Source organism: Mytilus edulis, chromosome 9 (genome assembly GCF_963676685.1).
Source record: "Mytilus edulis chromosome 9, xbMytEdul2.2, whole genome shotgun sequence".
Classification (NCBI taxonomy): Eukaryota; Metazoa; Mollusca; class Bivalvia; order Mytilida; family Mytilidae; genus Mytilus; species Mytilus edulis.
The window spans coordinates 86,050,742-86,072,108 of NC_092352.1; the positions used below are offsets into that span (position 1 = coordinate 86,050,742).

General features: G+C 31.4%; 1 protein-coding gene across 6 annotated transcripts; it reads left to right on the top strand.

Annotated features, from left to right (window-relative positions):
* Nucleotides 1–1,120: 1,120 nt before the first annotated feature.
* Nucleotides 1,121–20,343, top strand: LOC139489259 (uncharacterized). 6 transcript variants are annotated; one of them, XM_071275508.1, is made up of 15 exons: nucleotides 1,121–1,157; nucleotides 6,454–6,564; nucleotides 9,374–9,903; nucleotides 10,518–10,644; nucleotides 11,308–11,625; nucleotides 12,061–12,276; nucleotides 13,257–13,370; nucleotides 13,897–14,115; nucleotides 14,533–14,625; nucleotides 15,046–15,140; nucleotides 16,191–16,349; nucleotides 16,895–16,949; nucleotides 17,366–17,418; nucleotides 18,052–18,111; nucleotides 19,646–20,343. In XM_071275508.1, exons 3-15 carry the CDS (start codon nucleotides 9,385–9,387, stop codon nucleotides 19,730–19,732), a joined length of 2,115 nt encoding a protein of 704 aa, XP_071131609.1. In that variant the 5' UTR covers nucleotides 1,121–1,157; nucleotides 6,454–6,564; nucleotides 9,374–9,384; the 3' UTR covers nucleotides 19,733–20,343. The 6 variants fall into 6 exon arrangements, with proteins under 6 accessions (XP_071131609.1, XP_071131610.1, XP_071131613.1 ...); XM_071275509.1 differs by having other exon boundaries at nucleotides 1,126–1,174; XM_071275512.1 differs by having other exon boundaries at nucleotides 1,126–1,157; nucleotides 13,269–13,370.
* Nucleotides 20,344–21,367: the final 1,024 nt, after the last annotated feature.

Here is a 21,367-nt window from a genome sequence, read left to right on the forward strand (position 1 = left end):
GGGTATTTGCGACCATCAAATCCCAAATTGATGCCGTCGGAGCTTAAAATACAATATTGTTATCTCCATTCTAATGAAACTGACAGAAAATAACGTTAAAACATGTATTTAAAATCTGTTATATGCCGTCTGCGCTTGCGCGTACGTCAATTGTCAATTGATGCCATGTAAGAAAGTGACGTTATCCAATAAAAATGAACGTTACAAACGTTGTTACATTAGAATTTAATATATTTGAAGTATTATCCATGTAAAACTGTGTCTGGTTATATATTTTCTTTCCAATTTTTCACTTCTTGTTTACGTACATATTTGAAGAATTTTTGATCAAAATCTACATTATTATCTTTATCAAATTCAGAAAATTTTCAAGTGGGTGCAAACATGCGCCTGCATCATACATAGACTTGCATACATGTACATTAGAAGCTTCCTTAACAAGTGGGCTTGTACCATTAGAGTGATTATTAGAGAAATGTAATAAAACTTGATTTTTTATTGATAAATGTATCTCAAGGTTAATCTAGATTAAATCAGTTTTTGTTATAATGTTGTAGGTTGTATGCCTAACTGACTCATACGACTATCTTACATAATTAAAAAGTGCCCTTCTGTCCAGGGGAAATATTGGAATAATGGTATAAACGTCATCTATTTACAGATTTAAAAATTTAAAAAAAATTAAATTAAAATTTAGAAAGTGTTTAAGTGTGTTTCATTTTTGCATACGGAAAGTCAAGTTATATTAGGCGAATACAGAAAGTATCGAACGTTATAAATAATTGATTGATTGTTGGTTGCTAAACGTCCAGTCGCAAATATTGCATGCAGATTAAGGACGATAATAAATTATCAATTATTTTACTATTTAATCCAAAAAAAAAAAAAAGGTAATGCCAAATATTTTTTTCAATCTAATTTCAGGGACTTTTTGTGCGGTTTGTTCTAAATCAATATTTAATTTTAAAAAAATGTAAACAAAATATTAAATAAACAAGTTAATCCTTCGACGAGGAAGAACGTTGATGCAGATGACCTTGAGTAGTTCATTAAAAATTTGATAACTTAAGAAATATAATATCCTAGTATACCATGAAAGTATCAATATACTTATATCTATAAATCACATGACCGTGATGCTGACTTCCTGGTCGCAGGTGAGTGTTAACAAAGAGTAGGCAATGTAGCAGCAGGTTATTAACATTTACGTATAAGAAGGTTGTTACAGGTGAATTCAGTACATCAGTATATTAAAGTCATAAGAAACGAGTGACCGGTGAAAAATAGTGTTCTTCCAATTCTTGAACCAATGCATACAAACATCATAAACTTAGTCTTCTGTGCTCGAATTTATCATTTTTTTCGTGTAAATTTCGTATAATTGTTAAATTTTTTTTCAATCGGTCAGTGTTGTTGTGAAAATATGGCAGGTAATTAAAGTTCGTGTTTTGAAGCCGAAGTTTAACGATTGTCACCTGTTTGTCAACAATTGACGAAAAATAAACAAAAAGCATGGAAATTGAGCACGTGTTTAACATGTAAATTCAGATAATAGTTTATTTTAAGGACATCCATGCGTATTGTGGTCACCGGATTTTTACGAGATGGGTCACACTGAGGTCACCTTGCATACGGAAAATATGTCGGGGGAATTGCTTGCTGGAAGGAAGCTATTCAAATAAAGTAAACTTCTTCTAAATATGAATAAATTAAAGAATTTTCTTCAGAAAAAAGTATATGTACATAAGTTTTATAATGAAAACTATCCATTGAGTTATTAAAATCATATGCATTAATTTTTTTTGATTTGAGGTTTCTTATGACTTTAAGATTTGTATCTTAATAATAAAAAGGGGGTATCCTGGTCTTGTTAATAACTGTTAAAAAATAGTTCTTAAACGAACAGGTTAAAATTAACATTCTAGTCGAAAATATTTGCACAGGTACATTGTATACAGTCTTCAATACAGCTATAAAGTTTGTTTAAAAAACAAATAAGATGATTTATTTTAAGTATAAGTAACTCAATATAAGTTTAAAAGCAAATCTTCCTGTGCGTATTTATAATATATGAGGGTGTGCATGGAGGGTTTCTTAATTCTGTATTCTTTAATTTGTAGAGCAATTTTCTCTATTTGTAATACGTTTTGCCCATTATTCTCTTTAATTATTTTTCATAAGCACCCCGTTATTCTCTACTCCATATTTTTGTGTCTATTTATTTTTTGTGACCTTTTTTTGCATTTCTTGTAGTCACTTGATCCATTATTCTCTATTCTGTAAACCCATCCCTGACCCTCATTTATGGTGGTTTTCGTTTTATTATAAATTGTGTAAAATGATCATTCTGTTCAAGAGTTATGTGGACTATAAAGTCAAATATAGTTCGTAGTTTGTATTCCTAATTGTTTGAAATAAATCAATTTTAATAGTTCCTTCACTGATCGTAATATTGTATTGGTTATCAGTAAATAAAACGTTTCTCATATGCGTTATTTATTACATTCATAACTCCATTTTATTATCATAAAGCCTACATAAATTACAACTATACAACAGTTTCATTTATAATGGAAAGCGCAGCTATAAGTAAACACTATATATCTCATTGTATACTCAAATATACACACAAAGCTGTGTGTACTCCTTATGATAAAACCTGCATATATCTTCGGTTCTTGGTATTGGAACCGGAAGATTTTGTATTATTGGTATAGAACGTAGTTTTATTACTCTTATCGAAGATACATAACAATTTTTAGGAATGTGACAAATAAGTTTTTGATATTCGAAGATCGTATTTAAGCTTTTGTTATCAACAATGATCAACTCGTATAAATTGAGTATCTGTCAATAACGCAAAAAAGCTGGATAATCAACCAGGATGCTAAATACCAAAGCTATAGTTCATAAGTTACTTTATAGAAGAGCTTCCAATGAAGTAATATACAAAGAACCTAGCATTAACTTCACGATCCGCTATATAAAACAAATCTTCTCACAAAATAGATAAATGCAAAGTTGGTGACTATGTTTGATGCATCTATCACATTATCCGCCACTGTGACTGAGTTGTTCCACTCTAGTCTTATAAACTAGAACTGAAATCCCCCCTCCCATCCAGACGGGTCATTTTTTCTCATCGGGCACTCCAGTCAATAAACATTGGCGCCGAGAAATAGTCAATAACGTTGAAAATGGCGCTAAGTACCAATTATCAATCAGTTACATTAGTGTTGTACAAAACACAACCACTTTCAGTTTGCAATACACGATATTTTTTTTAATAGATATCGTGATTATTTAAAGAGGATTGTTTTCATGTGTTATATCTTGTATCCAGTTCTATTGTTTATTTAGATAATGGAATCAGTGTAAAATAACATCTATCCCATATATTTTTTGGAACTTGAGAGACTACTAAAAAAGTAGTAAATTGATACGAGTTGCTTAAAGTTTATGCGCAAATTCTCTATTACCATATTTTTTTTATATAGCTACCTTTAGTATTGTTATATTTTTGCACCTTAATTTAATATTGTTTGTAATCATATATATACCAATAATAAGAGGTTTTTTTTGCCTTTTCGTGGAAATTGCACGTTTTTTTCCATGTCACTTTTGCAACTCATTTTATGCCTCGTTCACACGTACCTTTAATTCGAATTGAATTCGAATCGAATGCGAATCGAATTCGCTAATCGCGTTCACACAGTCTTCTTTTTTTTAATTCGAATTGATTCGAATTGGCTTATTCGAATAACTAATTCGCATTAGAAATACGTTTTCTGTTAATCCGAATTAAAAGTTAACGTCGTTAGGACAGTAAAGCGAATTTGACGCGCATTCCAATTCGAATTAGAATTGACGTTAGGACGTTAAACGTTTCGAATGCGAATTAAACGTTTCGAATACGAATTAAACTTATTCGAATTAGTTAATGCGAATCGAATTTGAATTACGTATGAACTCAGCATTAGTTGTACGAATCAAAAGGATAAGTTTTGAGTAATTTAACATAAGGCAAATAAGAGAAACGACTTCATCGCTAACCTGTCAATTATATATAAAGAGCGACAAAATATGTAAAGTTCTGTTCCTCAAATATCTTATAATAATAATAATAATATCTTTATTTAGAGAGAGTAACTCATTTGGATTACACCAATTTTCAATAAGGCTCTCTTAATACAATAATAATTACATTACAAATAAACAATGCATCAATAATAATAAATTAAAAAAAGATTATGTACAATTTAAAATACAATAAACAATTATGATATGGCATTACAGTAAAAATATGATGGTAATGTTAAAAGTACATAGATTTATATTTATGTTTAAATTCGGATACTGTATTTGATTTTTTTATTGAATTAGGAAGAGCATTCCACACTTTTGGTCCATTGTACGAGAAACTAGACTTATACAACTCTGTATTTGGTTTTGGAATAATAAAATAATCTGAGGATGAAAATCTCGTATTATATTTTTGGTTTGCAGAAGCTGATACAATAAGACTGGACATATATTCTGGAGCTAAGCCATGTTTTGCCTTATACATTAGTAATGATTTGTGATAAAGTATTCTTTGTGTGATTGGCACAATGTTACATTCGTGAAATAATTCTCTTGAAGGTTTGGTGTAATCATTATGGATTATATAAATGAAAATAATTTAAAAAGACAATAGTATGTGTCTGAGGACGCGAATGCCCCGGCTGAAGTTTTTCAATTTTCCAAGTTATAAAGGTAATTACTCAAGAACGGTGAGTGACTTACTGCTGAAATTCGAACTGTGTTGTGGTTCTTAGCATTGTGTAGTCGGAAACGAAATGGGACGGTCGGACGTAAAGACGGACGGACAGAAGGAAGGACGGACGGTCAACGGTAACACTTAATGCAGCCGTCGCCTACGGCGCCACGAGGACACAAAAGTAAAGAATATTTATCATAAAAAAGGGGGACATGCAAATTGAATCGACGAATGTCAATCGGAATGACACGATTAACATTGTACTAATACGCATTTTCTGATATATGTATAGATACAATGTACGTTTTCTCATATTTTGTAATATTCTTAATGCGCAGTTTATAATATCAAAATACAGTGCAGAATTAAATTTGCTGGGGGTATTTGGGATTGACAGTTGGGGTAAGGACTTCCCTTATTAGGCTTCATATTTCATATATGATGAATGCTTAGACTTTTAACAAGTATCACTCCAAACTTTGGCTTGCTAGCCCCTCCCCCTCTTTTTTTGAAAATCCTGGATCCGCACCTCCTGTGTAATCCTTAAAAACTACGATTTAGATCGTCACATCATAGTTTTCATAATATATATTTATACTCTATACTTCCTTCTCACCAAAAACCAAGTTCTGATTCTAATTAAAGTAATACACACCACTGGATTTGGAAAAGCAACGAGGAACAACGAAAAGTAATTGTCATAGAATACATTATTTATAAGTACTGCAGGTGCGTCAAATATGTGTTTTGGCTAGGAACAATGATGTCAAGTTAGATTTCAGTTTCTCTGTTAAATAATTCTTACGTTTGCTACACTATGGCCAAGCCTACCGTAAGGTCATTTTTATCTTTGCATAATTGATCTTCATACAAGTCATGATATATGATTTTACAAATTAATTTTTTTGGAGATAATGTTTTAACATACAACATCAAATCTAGATGTTATCTACAAGAAAAAAAAATGTTATAAGCTGAAGATGAAACGACAGCATCCATTCATTGTATTTCTCTGTATGTTATTGGAAAAAAAAATTAACTGCCTTTAAATTAAGTTATAGAATAAGAAAAAAATATCCCGTGGAAAAAAACATGTCCCCCTTTTTCCACATATAAAAGTTGAAAGATCTGTGCCTCATTCCTCATTTTGCCGACCATTCGAGGACTGTGTAGTCAGTCAAGGTCGTTAAAACTTCCATCATCATCTTTTTCCCGATCATAGATTTACCCCACGTACACGAAAATAGACGAAAACGGATAATTTCAACGTTCAGTCATAATGTATACTTTTTCTAAAGCAGTAAAAAGCGTTCAAATTGGTATTGAAACCCCGACCTCTCCCACACAGGGGGCGAGCACGATACCATGAGATCAAAAATAAATCTGAAAGAAAAGATGAAAACATATGAATACACATAAATTCTTGCAAGGTTTTTGGTTTTCTACTACATGTCGAGTTCAGATATCAAAGGGTATGCATGGGGGTATTTTAAATCTTTTGTAAGATATACATTGTGTATATGATGTAGGTAAAAGGAAGTTAGTTAACTGTCATCTGACCTATTTCATTTTTTAAATACTTATATGTTGTTTATCAGTTTTAAAAGATTTTTGTACAGGTAGAGAATTTTCACTTGGGGGAATTTCCCGAATTTTGACAATTGATAACTACTAATTCCCTGTTCTAAAAATAGTAGGAGGAAGTTGAAGATAAAAACCCAGACCCAAAACCTTCTTTGGTATATCAACAGTAACAGTGACATTTTAAGGAAATCTTTTAGAATGGTAGTGTTGTTTTAGATAAGGTAAGATTTAAGGTAGAGTTTAACCTGACATAAAAGTGGTCTGTACCTTGTTTTAAATACAAATATATGTATTGAATGAAGCCGAAAATTAGGTATTTTATATTCATCATGAAATTTAAATAGTTTGCATGTTCTCGCATATTGATAATACTTTCAATCAGTTGCATTCATTCAATATCTTTATATTTACAAGAAATTCTGATATTTTTCTCCGTATATAGATAGATAGTGATTTTATTTTCCGTATGACATATTTTGAATTTAATTAATTGAAAGGAAGTTAAACAGTGCATTGAACTTACTTTAATCAGTATCATTCGTTTAACTATAACATGCATACGGAAAGAAATATCTTCGGACCTATTAAATATGTGAATGTAGATGTAAGAAATTGTGATATGTGTGCCAATGAGACTCTCCATCCAAGTCACAATCAGTTCTAAATAACCATTATAGTTCAAAGTACGGTCTTCTACACGGAGCATTGGCTATGATCTATAAAGGGGTGAAATTTTTCACGAAATCAATGAAATATTTGTCACTGGCCGTTTAGCAAATCATTATTAAACAATCATAGCAATGATATCATTGCCGAAAAAACGACATAAAACATTTACTTTGTGGTATATTTTGGTACATAAAACATATAAATGATATATGATAATGAGTTTTATAAATCGACATACCGCAATCATTTAAAATACATTGTAAGGAGCGGTAAAACATATACTATAGTTATTATCCTTCTAATGAAATTCACCAGTTTTTTTTTACCTTTTAATAGTATCGTACTGAAGTGCTGCAGTATTTTATTATATGGACCTTGTTATTGATGAAGTTAATGAAATATGTACGCAGATTATAGACAAAAAACGAAAATAACGAAAATTCGAATTCAAAGGAAAAATGAACAAATAAGGACACTGCAGATTAAACGTATCGAGCAACTTTAGTGTGACAAAAATATAATTAAATAACTATAAAAACATATGTGGCTTTTAAAAGTACATGTATATCAGTTGTGCATTTACATCACCCTTCTGTACCCATTTTGATTAAGTCTGGAAAATGAGGGGGAAACCCAAAATTTTGATCGAATTTTGATCGGTTGCTGATACAAAAAAAAAGAAGTTTTAAATGACAATAATAAAATTGAAAACCCATATTTGGTAGACCGCATGTCAGGATGTATCGAAGAGACAAATAAACGCTTACATGCGTAACTTACTTTACCTTTGAAATTAAATCTAAAATATACATGTGTGTATGTGTCATGGTCTTTATTATTTTAAAACAGCAAAGTTACAAAAGATGAATCTCTAGGTTTGATGTAAAGAGGCTTGGGTATGATATATTTGTGGTTTCTGTTTATTTCAATAAATCGTAAAGGATGAAAAACTGAGCTTAACATAAAGTCACACTAATTTTCTGTTTTACAACATACCCTTTATATGTTGTATTTACCGGATTTGTAATCACATAAGCAACACGACGGGTGCCACATGTGGAGCAGGATCTGCTTACCCTTCCGGAACACCTGAGATCACCTTAGTTTTTTGGTGGGGTTCGTGTTGTTTATTCTTTAGTTTTCCATGTTGTGTCATGTTTACTATTGTTTTTCTGTTTGTCTTTTTCATTTTTAGCCATGGCGTTGTCAGTTTGTTTTAGATTTATGAGTTTGACTGTCCCTTTGGTATCTTTCGTCTATAATATTGTATTACAAATTTGAAAAAGTTTAAACGAACAAAATCATACAATATATATATAAGTGTTAATTTGGTGCACACTTACAAAAATACACCATAAGACATCTTTTTTCTTCAATCTCTTGAACAGTATTTCAGTATTTGTTTTAAATGTTTTAAAATTTCGAATATTGACCTTTGATCCTAGCTTTACAAAATAACGATGTTATCTTATATTTAACATATATTTGAAGCTTACATTTATAAGTGCCTCCTTTTCATACGTCCTACAATTTAGCCTTGTATTTTGTCTGTGTGTTCTTTATTCATGATTAAAGGACCATTTAAAAACATATAGATATCAGTCACTAGAACGATAGGTGGAAAAATAAGGTCATATGAAAAATTCTGGTTGGAAAGTAAGGATATGAAATGATTGCGCAATCTGATGAAATGCTAAGAAATAACTAAATATTAAGAGAGATTCATTACCGTTATTGATCTAAACTTTTCTAAAAATCAAAAGAAAAAGAAAAAAAATCATATTCTGCATTAGACTGATCACTATATTGGTTGATCTACGTCAAGTGGCAGATATTTCATGAGTACCTAGAACAGAATCATATTGCTGCTGAATATATTTCAACCTAACAAAACAAAACATTCAAAACTTTAATCTTAATATGTTTTAAGACTATAGTCTACATATTCAGGATTAACATTATACAGAACATTTGCAAATAATATCATCGTAGTCATCTTTAAGGATCAACAAAAGCCCAAAAATTTTACTCAATAAATACTTATGCATGTTTTTATGGTTAAAAAAAATCGCATCAGTCGGACGTTTAGATAATACCGAGAATTATGCAATAAACTTTGTAAGTTATAAGTATATATCAATGTTTTGATCTTTTATCACAATTCAATTTAAACTCGAGCAAACAATTTAAATAGAAAACGGATTGAGAATTTTAAAAAGGTATTTGAATAAGTATAAATTGCTTCAGACAAGTATATACCTATACATCTACATGATACGAATAAAAAAAGAATTCTCATACGGTAGGACTTCCTGGTTGAAACAAATATAAATAATAAACTTCTTTTTTTTTCTCATAAAGATTGCAACAAGATGGCGACAGGACACGGTGTTTTAGGGATACATTTCATACCATCTGATGGTTATCATTGGGCAGAATTTTTACAACAGAAACTTAATGAAGATGGATATAATATCAAAAGTATGCTTTTGGATCTGACATCTACAAGTCATTCTCATTTCTATGAAACAAACGTTCTTTTAGTTAGTCCTGACTTTTTTAGTCTCCAGAATTTGGATGCTTTACACCGAATCAATCCACAAAGAGCAATAATGGTACTTCTGGGAACTTCCGCATCAGACATTCAGACATTTCTGTCTCAAAAATACCCTGCAATGTTGAAAATTACATTTTTTGAAACTCAAGCGACTGAGGATTGTGTACGTGCTTTATTGATTGGCATTATTAAGTTATACGAGCACGTGCACGAGGCGAGTGACGAGGAGACAGAAAAAGATGTATATGACATACTGCCGCCACCAACACCAAAACCATCCACAGGAGCATCAATAAATAATATCCACAAAGTCGCAGTATCATTTGATAATAACGTAAGTATCATAAGAACACCAGTATCGCGTTTGATATTAACATAATTCTCACTATGAACACCAGCATCGTTTTATTAAGCATGATAACTAAATACCATGAGAACACGACAATCTCTCTCTTTTTTAATTTATACATACAATTTAAGGATCAGGCAATAACAAATGTACATAACTTCAAGAAATTCCAGTTAAACTTACTAGTTTTGAGACAAATCTCGTCACACGATCCTAGTGTGATTGAGTATTATAGTCCTGGCTACAGACACGCCTAACAAAGGTGGCACCACGGTTTACTGCATTGTTATCACTTTTTGATAAACTGGGGGTGCTTGTCCTGTCTAGCTCCCTTTGGATTTCATGCGATTAGCTCTGCTTTTGACTGACAACTTCATTCGTTTTCTTTTATCAATTCATGAGATTTGAACAGAGATAATATACTGTTGACTTAATTTAATAATGCCTTGAAATAATCAGGGTAAAAACTTCTGTTATTTGTTTGTATGCTATAATTTTAATGGTCAACGTTTCGTGTTACCAGAAAAAAATCGACGAATTTAATTTTTTACGGTAAAGGATTGAATTGCGTAAAATGTTTTATTCTTATTTATTTACAGATTAGGGAAGTTTTTATTTTTTGTGATAGAAAAGGTAGTGATGAAATACAGATAGAATTGTTAAATCCACACGGACAAATAAAAGCTATTCACGAAAATAAAGCTATATATAGATTCTCAATTGATGGTAAGTACTCATTGTTTACTGTTTTGTCAGTCAGTCTTCTTAAACAAGATATGTTCGTTATTGTTAGAAAATTAAGATTATTATCTGATTAAATTTTTTGTGTTAAGTTATATAAACACAAAGCTATACATACGATTGATGTTGTTTTTTTCACCGAAATATTAATATTTTTTACATAGTTTTTTCTCTGGGTTCGCTGTGGTATCATCCTAACACTATTACAGCTTTTAATACGCTAAAAAGGAAATATTATTTGAAAAAGGTAAACGTGATCAAGACAGAAATATCAAAGCCAAATATGGAGATTTAGACGCTCGGGTCATGGGTTCAAAAAAGAGAGGCGAAAATACCAGAGGGACATTCAAACTAACAGGTCGGAAATAAACTGGCAACGCCATGGCTTAAAAAGGACAAAAAAACAACAATGCACAATGCATCCCTTAGAAAACCAAAGACTCAGCAACACAAACCCCACTAAAAAAATCGTGGTTATCTCATGTGCTCCGGAGGTTAAAGGTACTGCTTACGAATATATAAACATCTATATTTTGGGCATGGAAGAAATAATATATCGTAAGTCAATATAAATAACTGTTTTGTCTATTTTATCATTTAACCAGGTCTGTTTTGCCATACACATTCATTTTGATTATGTATTTACAGCTGAATTAGCTAAGACCAATCCAAAATTTATAGCAAAAGATGGTCAACTGACGATTGGATCAGGTCAAGTTGTAATTCCTGAATCTCAATGTGTAAAACCAGAGTCACAGAATAAGCCTACGCGCTCAAAACTAGACATTTTACAAGAAATTCTTGGTGAAGAAAAGGACCCAGTTTGTCTCATGTGCCAAGCACTAAATATAGAGGAAAGATCTAGAGAGGCATTGGATATGAACTTGGCAAGGAAATGCCAGAGTCTTGAACCTCTTCGAAAATTCGATGGAGGATTTTTTGATAATATTGGTCGTCGAAGTTCAGGTAGGTGGTAAAAAATTCAACAACAAAGTAATTAAATTACAAGGAAGGATTTCTTTTGATGAATTTTTTAATCGATGTGTAGGCGTAAGGAAAAGGGAAAAATTTTGCTGATTAATGTGTCATTTGGCCAAAACGTGTATTCGAAATTTAAAAAAAAATATAAACGGGAAATATTGATTAACTCTCTAAATCTTTTTGACGATGATTATATTAGTAGTATAGATTTTGAAGTATTAATTTCAGTTTTGTATGAAATCTACACCGTTTAACCTGCATTAAATTTTCAAAAATTCTTTATAAACATTATAAACGATTATCTATACTTTTGTTGTGACTTCAAGTTTGCAATCTGAATGTGAATGTTTTTTCCTGTTTTATATTTCAGAAAATGATTAAACATGGATTGATGAGCTTTGTATAAAACTTTTTTTTCAGGTCATAGCAACGAGAAATGGCCAACATTAATCCACTTTGCTGCAGAATTTAATCTACCTCGATTTTGTGAAGAGTTACTAAAGTTACCATGGAGCGAGGACGCATGTTACAAAATGAACAAAGACGATGATACCCCACTAGATATCGCAAAACGGAAAAGTTTCCATGAACTGGTCGAAAAGTTAGAAATATGTACTGCAAAAACAACAAAAAGTGGTGAGCTTAACTAAAATCAGTATTCGCTTCTTAATTGTTAGATACACATAAAGAGTTATAGAATAATCGCAGGCTGGTGTTTAAATTTTGACACTTTCTTTGCAACATATTGAGCATAAGAGATTTCAATTTGCTGTATAACATAGTATTTCTTTCAAAACTGTTTCTTTAAGTAGTAAATGTCTTTTGTAATATTTGGACCATAAAACATAGATATTACACTATCGTTCTTACACCAGATAATAAGTAATCAGTTTTAAATTCTATCAGCAGTAAAGCAAGTTTTATATTTCAAACTTTAACTTTTCTTTTCGCTCCTATTTTGCTGCAATTTATATATTTTGTAGGAAATAAGTGATATTTACATTTTATACATCCCTTCTTTGAATCTTAATTTAGCATTCAAATACCGTCCGAGACTACCAATTTATTGATACTAGCTTTTGCACAAATCAATGAAACTTAATACAATTTAACGTCAGTAAATAATCAGTTCATAGCGCTTTTGCAGTAATACACACTTTTGCTTTCTGGTGAATGGCTTCAAATATTATCAATGCAAACGAGAAAATTAAAGGCCTAATTTATGTACAAAATACTGAACGAGACACAAAATATTATGTACAGACACAAACGACAACCGCTGAATTAGTTCAGGCTCCTTACTTGGGATAGGCATGCACATACAGAATATCGCGAGGTTTGACTAAGTTCAGATGTCAAAGTCATATTTAAAATCTTACAATAATTTATGGTATTGCTCATTTCATTTGCACCGTTCATTATCAGTAAAAACTGATATTTACAAATCTTGATTTTACTTCCTTAAAATACTTGGTATATACAAATAGTATCTTCTATATTCCATTCAATTTTCTTAGCTTGCCTCCTTAATGAAAACTAACGGGAAACTTGACTCTATTGCTTTATTACCTGCTTCGATAACATAATGCCAATTGCATCTAAATTAAATTTGACAGGAAATGTTCCAGGTAACAAAGACAGTGGAGTTGTAGAAGATGAAATTCCCATGAAAGACGACCGTTTAAGTTCATCAGAATCTTACACAGATATGTCAGAGATGGCTAAACGAGGTAAACAACAAGTGCATTAGAAAACATTACCAGTACTTTGTTTGCAAAACTGTAACTGATTTTTCTTCTTCTCACAAATGCTTTAAGAGCTATTTATAGATATAGGAAGATGTAGTGTGAGTGCCAATGAGACAACTCTCCATCCAAATAACAATTTATAAAAGTTAACCCTTATAGGTCAATGTACGCATACCATGAATTTGAATACCATGAATTTGAAATCTTAGGATCAAATATACAAGTTCAACTAGAATTTATTACATGCATACAATGAAGATGAAATCTTTTACATTATTTACGTATTATATGGTTTGTTTCTCATTTCCGAAGTATGATTATTTCTTTCGCTAACTAGTACTAAACTTGCTGTTCTATAAACGTTTTGTTAATCAGTTAGATAACCATATTGGATGAAGTAAAACTAACGAAGTCATTTAAAAGAAACAGGCAAACCAGTTTAATAAATCAGATTAAAAAAACATTAAATATAAAATAAGAATAAAAGTTTATATTTCTATTTTTTTAGGCTCGTTTACCGAGAAGGAAGAAACACCCCCACCATCGCCTCACCCACCACCAACGTATATGAATACTAGAGACACAAGTCCAGCTCGTTGTTCAGGACCCCCACCTCCACCTAAACCTCATCGTCCACAGTCTAAATCTAGTGGTGATTCATATACACAGAGTGAATACATGGACATGAACGCATTGGGCACAACACAGTCAGCCCCGAATCTTCCATGTTAGTAGACACTGCGTCCTTATTAAATTATGTATGGAAAGGTCTACCACTCATTAAGTTTTAGATACTTTTGACCGCACTGAAGAATGTACATTAAACATTTTTCTAATTCAAAATGAGTAATGAAATAGTACATAATATACGGAGACCAATTTTTATTTAAACCATATTCAGTCAGATGATACATGCTTTTACACGAAAATTACTTTGAATCTTAAAGCAATAGTTCATTTGATAAAATATCGTCGCAAGTCCGTGGACAAGTTGGTAAATATTATATTATGATGATTTTGAAAGCTACATATAAATGACAGGGTAAATTATTGGTTGTTAAATCGACAATTTTCTATAGTTATGCATGTACATTATTCACGGCATGACTATATCTTTTATGGTTTTTCTTATTTCTGTCAACAGCTATACAGGTGCAACATGCGCCAACAGGAAGATCATTATCAGACAGCCAGTCTCAAAACTATGCAGACTCTGAAGAGGAAGACGAGGAATATGGTAAGGGGCGGTATTTAACTCTACTGTTTTTTTATAATGGTCACTCAGAATAGTTAATGATGACATTTTGATTTTAAGTCAATTCATACAATTGAAGCTTTGACCAAATTTTGAAAAACAAGATTATTCTAATCTTCATTTTTTAGACTTTTCAAGAAATAAATTTTGAAATACAAAAACAGTTAAATTCAAATATAGCGTATGGTGTGTCATTTTCTTTTATTAATTATTACGGTTACATAATTCAAATGGTATTCCAAGTTCCTGAAGCCTTGATTCTTTTTTTCGAATATATTGACGCTATGTTTCTATCTATATACATATATTGACGGTCATTATCAGTTTATAGGCGTCAATAGAATATATAAATTGAGAAATTATACTTTGCATAATATATCAATATTTAAACGTATTTTCCAGATTATCCCATAGAGTTTGACTTGCAATCAACTGGCAGCTCCACTTCAAATCTCACCTATTTATCCCCTCAACCTGTTATACACGAGGATGTTCAGGTACTATTTGTACTTTATTTATATATATAAAAAAAAAGTATAAAGTCTTCGGGTTGCCCCATTACTTAGATATGGAGAATAGGTGAAACTCTATAGAAACGACCCAATGGATGTATTTCATCTGCACTTTCGTCCGTAGTGGCGTTCCTCCAACAAATATTATAACACACTTTTCTCGACATGTAATTCTAAACTAGAATGAAATAATTTCTTATCAACAGCTTGACAATGATGAGTTATAACATGTAAACACTCATCAGATCCCCCAGTCAACTACTTGCTTCTTATTTTCTTTGATTTTTTTCTCCTCAATACTTTGAGTGAGCTGAATATTTTTGTTGCTTCTAACTCTACATAATGAGGTCATTTTTGGAAGCAGCTGGACAGTGGTGATATTGTAGCGTTTTCCGAGTCTGTCAGACTCATATTTCCAACTTTTCAACAGTAGTCAGCACTTGGTGTTGACATGGATATCAATTATGTGGTTATTTTTATAAATTTCCTGTTCACAAAACTTTGAATTTTTCGAAAAACTAAGGATTTTCTTATCCCAGGGAATAGATTACCTTAGCCGTATTTGACACAACTATTTGGAATTTTGGATCCTCAATGCTCTTCAACTTCGTACATGTTTGGCTTTATAAATATTTTGACATGAGCGTCACTAATGAGTCTTATGCAGACGAAACGCGCGTCTGGCGTACTAAATTATAATCCTGGTACCTTTGATAACTATTTGAATTACTAGTAGGGATATGCATACCCCGACAACGATTGTACCTTTGTATTCAAATTATTTCCAACTGAATCATTTTTACAAAACTATCCTCGGGACTTTTAGTGAACATGAGCTATTTGAGAGCCTGATTACATAACCAGAAAGTTTAACTATAGTTTTGTTTTCATTGTAACATATGTATTTTTTATCACCTGTCTACCATGACGTCAAGCATACGTATATTAATCTAAAAACTTCATTATTATACTTCTCAAAAGTACGAAGACGAGAACGTACATAATGGTTTAATCTTAATATCTTTCATGTTCTAGCTTCCAACACATACCCACGGGGAAAGACACAGTGGATTTTTCAAAAAGTTCAAGTTATTTGGGAAAAAACATAAAAAGGATCCAAAGCCTCCGAGTAGAGACCGAAAGATGTCATTGCCTACAGAAATGGATTTGAAAGCTTTCCAGCAGACGAGAGCTGTAAGTCTATACGTTTGTATTGTAAAACTTACCGTACACATTGATAATTCTTATAATTTATTTTTTAATATTACTTTCACGTTCTGTCGTTTATTAGGGTAAGATAATTCACATGTATTAATTGTATTTTATAATGGCTTTTGCTGATACACACTATAATATCAACTGATTCGAAATGAAGGCTCTTACAAAAGGTACACACCAGTACGATTTTCATTCGTGTTACTACTTTGTCGTTTATATACATACATATAAATACATGTTTTTATGAGATATGAGACGATGTTGTACGATTGCAAAAGAGACCACTATCCATCCTAGTCACAATTTGTAAAAGTAAACCATTATAGGTCAACACAGGGCCTTGACTCACACCCTACAGCAAGCTACAAAGGGCCCCACAAATGACTAGTGTTAAACCATTCAAACGGGAAAACAAATGGTATAATTTTATAACATAAAAAACAAGAAACAAGAAACATAATTGTTTTTTATTGAAGCTGTGTATGACAAGTTATTATCATATTTCAATGTTGTGATTATAGGGAGGAAGAAGAGGCAGTATTCCTGCGGTTCAAGTTAATAGAGATAGTAGTTCGAGTAAGTACTTACATTAACAAGTATTACCAAAATACGGAGCTCTAAAAGAGAGACGAAAGATGGAAGAGGAACATTCAGACTCATAAAGTGAAAATAAACTGAAACCGTCATGGCTGTAAAAAGAAAAAAGTCTTAAATCATGTTTCTAGCTAAATTACCCATAAATGTTGATACTTTATAGGATTCCGTACAGAAAAGATTATAGTTTAAAACAGACTTGTCTAATTAAATTTTGTTTTCATTCTTAGCATTTTTTCAAAGTTGTTATATTTTTATTGAATTAAACTGATTTCTTCGTCCACTAAAAAGTCAGTTTTGCATATGAGTTTAATTTGTTAAGTGTGCAGAACCTAAAGAGTTTTAAAATAGTTTCAATAAGTGTAAGCATAATTGTTTATATTTTCAACTTTTTATAGGTACATCAAGTGGTGAAATTAATGTAATGCATACCAGAGAAGACAAATCTAAGGTAAATAATGAACCATAAATATACAGTATCCTCAGTATATGATGATTCATCTTTGAGGAAAAAATGTGATATAAATTAAGAAGTGTGGAAGATAGGTTTTTTTTTTTGTTTTTGTTTTTTTGGGGTGGGGGGGGGGAGGGGGTAAAAACCATTCCTTACATGTATGTCAGAGAAACCATCGTATTATATCACCGACTGAACAACATAACTACTATTATTGATTGATTGATTGATTTATAGTGTTTAAAGACACTAACAACACTATAATGAAATTTCGTGGCGGACAGTTCAATTAATTGAGGAAGCCGCAGTGCCCTGAGAGAACCACCGACCCTCTGTAGTAAAACTGACAATGCTAGTCGATTCATATTGGAGTTTATTGAAAAGAGAACTCTTTTATCTTTAAGTGAATTTTAGTTTTTTTTTAAATACAAAATTTGCAGATTTTATACGATTTCTTATAAAGCTTCAATTAATGGATGTTTACAGATAAAAAAAAAATAATTTGAGAGAAAACGGTTTATTTATTACTTAAAATTGGCTTTGAACTAGCTTTCAGTATCTTCTCTACTAAAAAGTCAAATAGACTTAATAGCCCTATAGAGCGTTCAGAGATTTGTTTTTATTTTATAGTCTGTGGATCTATTTCAAGATGCTAACCGCAGAAAGAAAAAGACACATTTTCTTAATAAAGTAAGTATAAATTTGTTTTCACATAGGAAATCCAATAGTATGTACATGTTCCATGTCCAGTACAATATCTTATTATTGCAGTACTAGCTATATTAGTTTGGTAAACATTATCGACTATCATCCAATGATGAAATATAGCCGTCGAATTAGGTTGCTCTTAATGTAACTTTTTACTGGAAATTGAATATCACGGATAAGGGAGATATGGGTATACGTCAATTAGACTACTACCCAACGACAAAATAACTAAAAGAGGGACAAATAAAGGCAACAGTAGTATACCGCTGTTCAAAACTCATAAATCCATGGACAAAAAACAAAATCGGGATAACAAACTAAAACCGAGGGAAACGCATTAAATATAAGAGGAGAACAACGACATAACACTAAAATGTAACACATATAGACAAAATCCCACGAGAATAACAAATATAACATATATATATAACATCAAAACCAAATACATGAATTTGGGATAGACAAGTACCGTGACACGTCTTATCACAATGTGAATTTACACTCAAAAATAAGAGAAAACAAACGACACAACGTTATAATGTAATACACACAGAAACGAACTATAATATAACAATGACCATATTCCTGACTTGGTACAGGGCATTTTTAAAGGAAAAAATGGTGGGTTGAACCTGGTTTTGTGGCATGCCAAACCTCGCACTTTTATGGCCATGTGAAATATAACATCAAAATGACAACACAGGACTACAATATAAATAAATTGGAGAACACAATTGACAAAGAATCACACGAACAACAGCCAACAAAAGGCAACAAAAGATACCAAAAGGACAGTCAAACTCATAAATCTAAAACAAACTGACAACGCCATGGCTAAAAATGAAAAAGACAAACAGAAAAACAATAGTACACATGACACAACATAGAAAACTAAAGAATAAACAACACGAACCCCTCCAAAAACTAGGGGTGATCTCAGGTGCTCCGGAAGGGTAAGCAGATCCTGCTCCACATGTGGCACCCGTCGTGTTGCTTATGTGATTACAAATCCGGCAAACAGTCTAATTCGGTAGGTCACATTGATGAAAGGGAAGGGGATTGTAGTTACGACGTAAGGAACATATCCGATATCATTTGTGAAACGGTTATTCCATAACGGTCAACCAACTCGTGATGGCGTCCGTAAAATTTACGAAGGGATGATTTCAACTTCACCATATGGAACTCTTGGTTTAACAGCTTCCTTGTGAGCAGTAACCCTCTATCAAGAAAATCATGATAGGAAATGAAAGACTTCTAGAGGGCAGCATAGAGTCTTTAATAATAGAGATGTGTATATTCAATACACTAAATCGTCTCGACTAGGTAAAAGTTACCAACAATTAAAAACAAACAAGCACGATCTATAATGAACACATAAAACAGCCATATAACAAAAACGCTAAAAAAGGACATATTTTTATTTTCGTCGCATACCTATTTTTTACATTGATCTTAATTTGACTATGTTATGTTCTTTATATTGTAAATATAAAATATACAAATTATATTTTAGGATACAAGGAAATCCATGAGAATGAACAAAGCCATTGAAGATAAAATAAATCCACTTCCTCTTCCTCAAAAGTCAAAACATAAGTAATTATCATCATAGATATGAGCAAGATCGTGGCAAGTTATCTTGTTAAAATGTGCGCAATGAAAGGAAACTAATTCCATTAATTTCTAATAACAAAAAGGCACAAACCTTATACCCCATAAAACTAATATATTTTATGCTGAGGAATAAGTTCTACAAACCAGTCGCCAGAAGAACAGTTTTGATCGAGAATAATAAATTTTAAGTATTTCATCATCTTAGCATTCTTCGAATGTAATTGTATGAAATTAATTAAAATGTTTTATGCTTCATTAAAGTTATTTACATGTAACCAAGACATACTGCTTTGTATAGTAACTATGCATATGAATTATTTACTGACAGTATTACAAGAAAAACTAGTTGACACTGTATATATTTCGTAAAAAAAATGCAATTTTTATTTTATTTATTCACAAATGTATATATGTAAATATGTTGTATTGTACAAAATTGCTGTAAATAAGTATATATGTTATATTGTACAAAATTGCTGTAAATATGTATATATGTTATATTATACAAAATTGCTGTAAATATGTATATTTTGTGCAATGACCTGTGATGAATATGTTTACCTTATTTTTATTGAAAATAAAGATCTTAGAAATGGTTTGTTTTGGTTGGTACATTTTGATTGTTTTTACTTTGATATTTGCGTTTATTTTCTGTATATTGATACTCATCATAGCATGGATAAATGCAATAGCTAGTATACCGCTGTTTAATATTCATAAATCGTTTCAACTGAAACAAATCCGGGTCACAAACCAAAACTGAGGGACACACATCAACAATAAGAGGGAGAAAAGCCACAAAACAACAGAAACGCTGAACAAATACAAAAACAAACGCCACCGTACAAATATACAACAATTTAGAACTATGCGTCACACGAATGCATCAACGCCACAAAATGTGACGTCACATACAATTTCTTAACTTGGAATATAAAATCGGGAGAAAGTTTTTATGGTGTTATTTGATGAAAGATACCAATAGGACTTTGAATAACTGTAACTAACGTGCATAATGTTGCTCAACTATGGTTGTAAAAGATCAAACATAAGATCAGTTACAAAACAGCTTTGACTTGAAGATACATTGACTATGTCATTTAATGTTAACATTCATTCATTACGATAATTTACATCGAATGAAAAAAAAAAACTTAATTAATTGAGAAAAGCAACCTCTTAAAATAATCAATTATTTCAGTATATCATTGTCATTTCTGTATACCAGTAAATATATATATAAGATAACCTGTTGAAGTACATAAGTTTTTTTTTCAAACAGTTATAACCGTATTCTAAAAAACTGATAAAAAAATCGAGGAGTTAGTCTCATAGAATAATCTAAGTGTGTAAGATCATCTTCAGATTAACTCCACTACGAGTGTATCAATTACTAGTTGTTATCTTTGGATGATTGACAACCTTTAAAATTCAAGTTGTTCCGGCAACTCGTGAGTGTATACTTATAATTTTTGTAATGCTCTAATCGTTTTAAGATCGTGGTAGTGTTCTCTTATCATATTCTAAGTGTACGAATAATCTTTTTTTACTTCATATCTTCGACCAAAAGATCAGAAAAGTCCTTGGCAATCTTATTGCTCTCTCATATGATGGAACATGA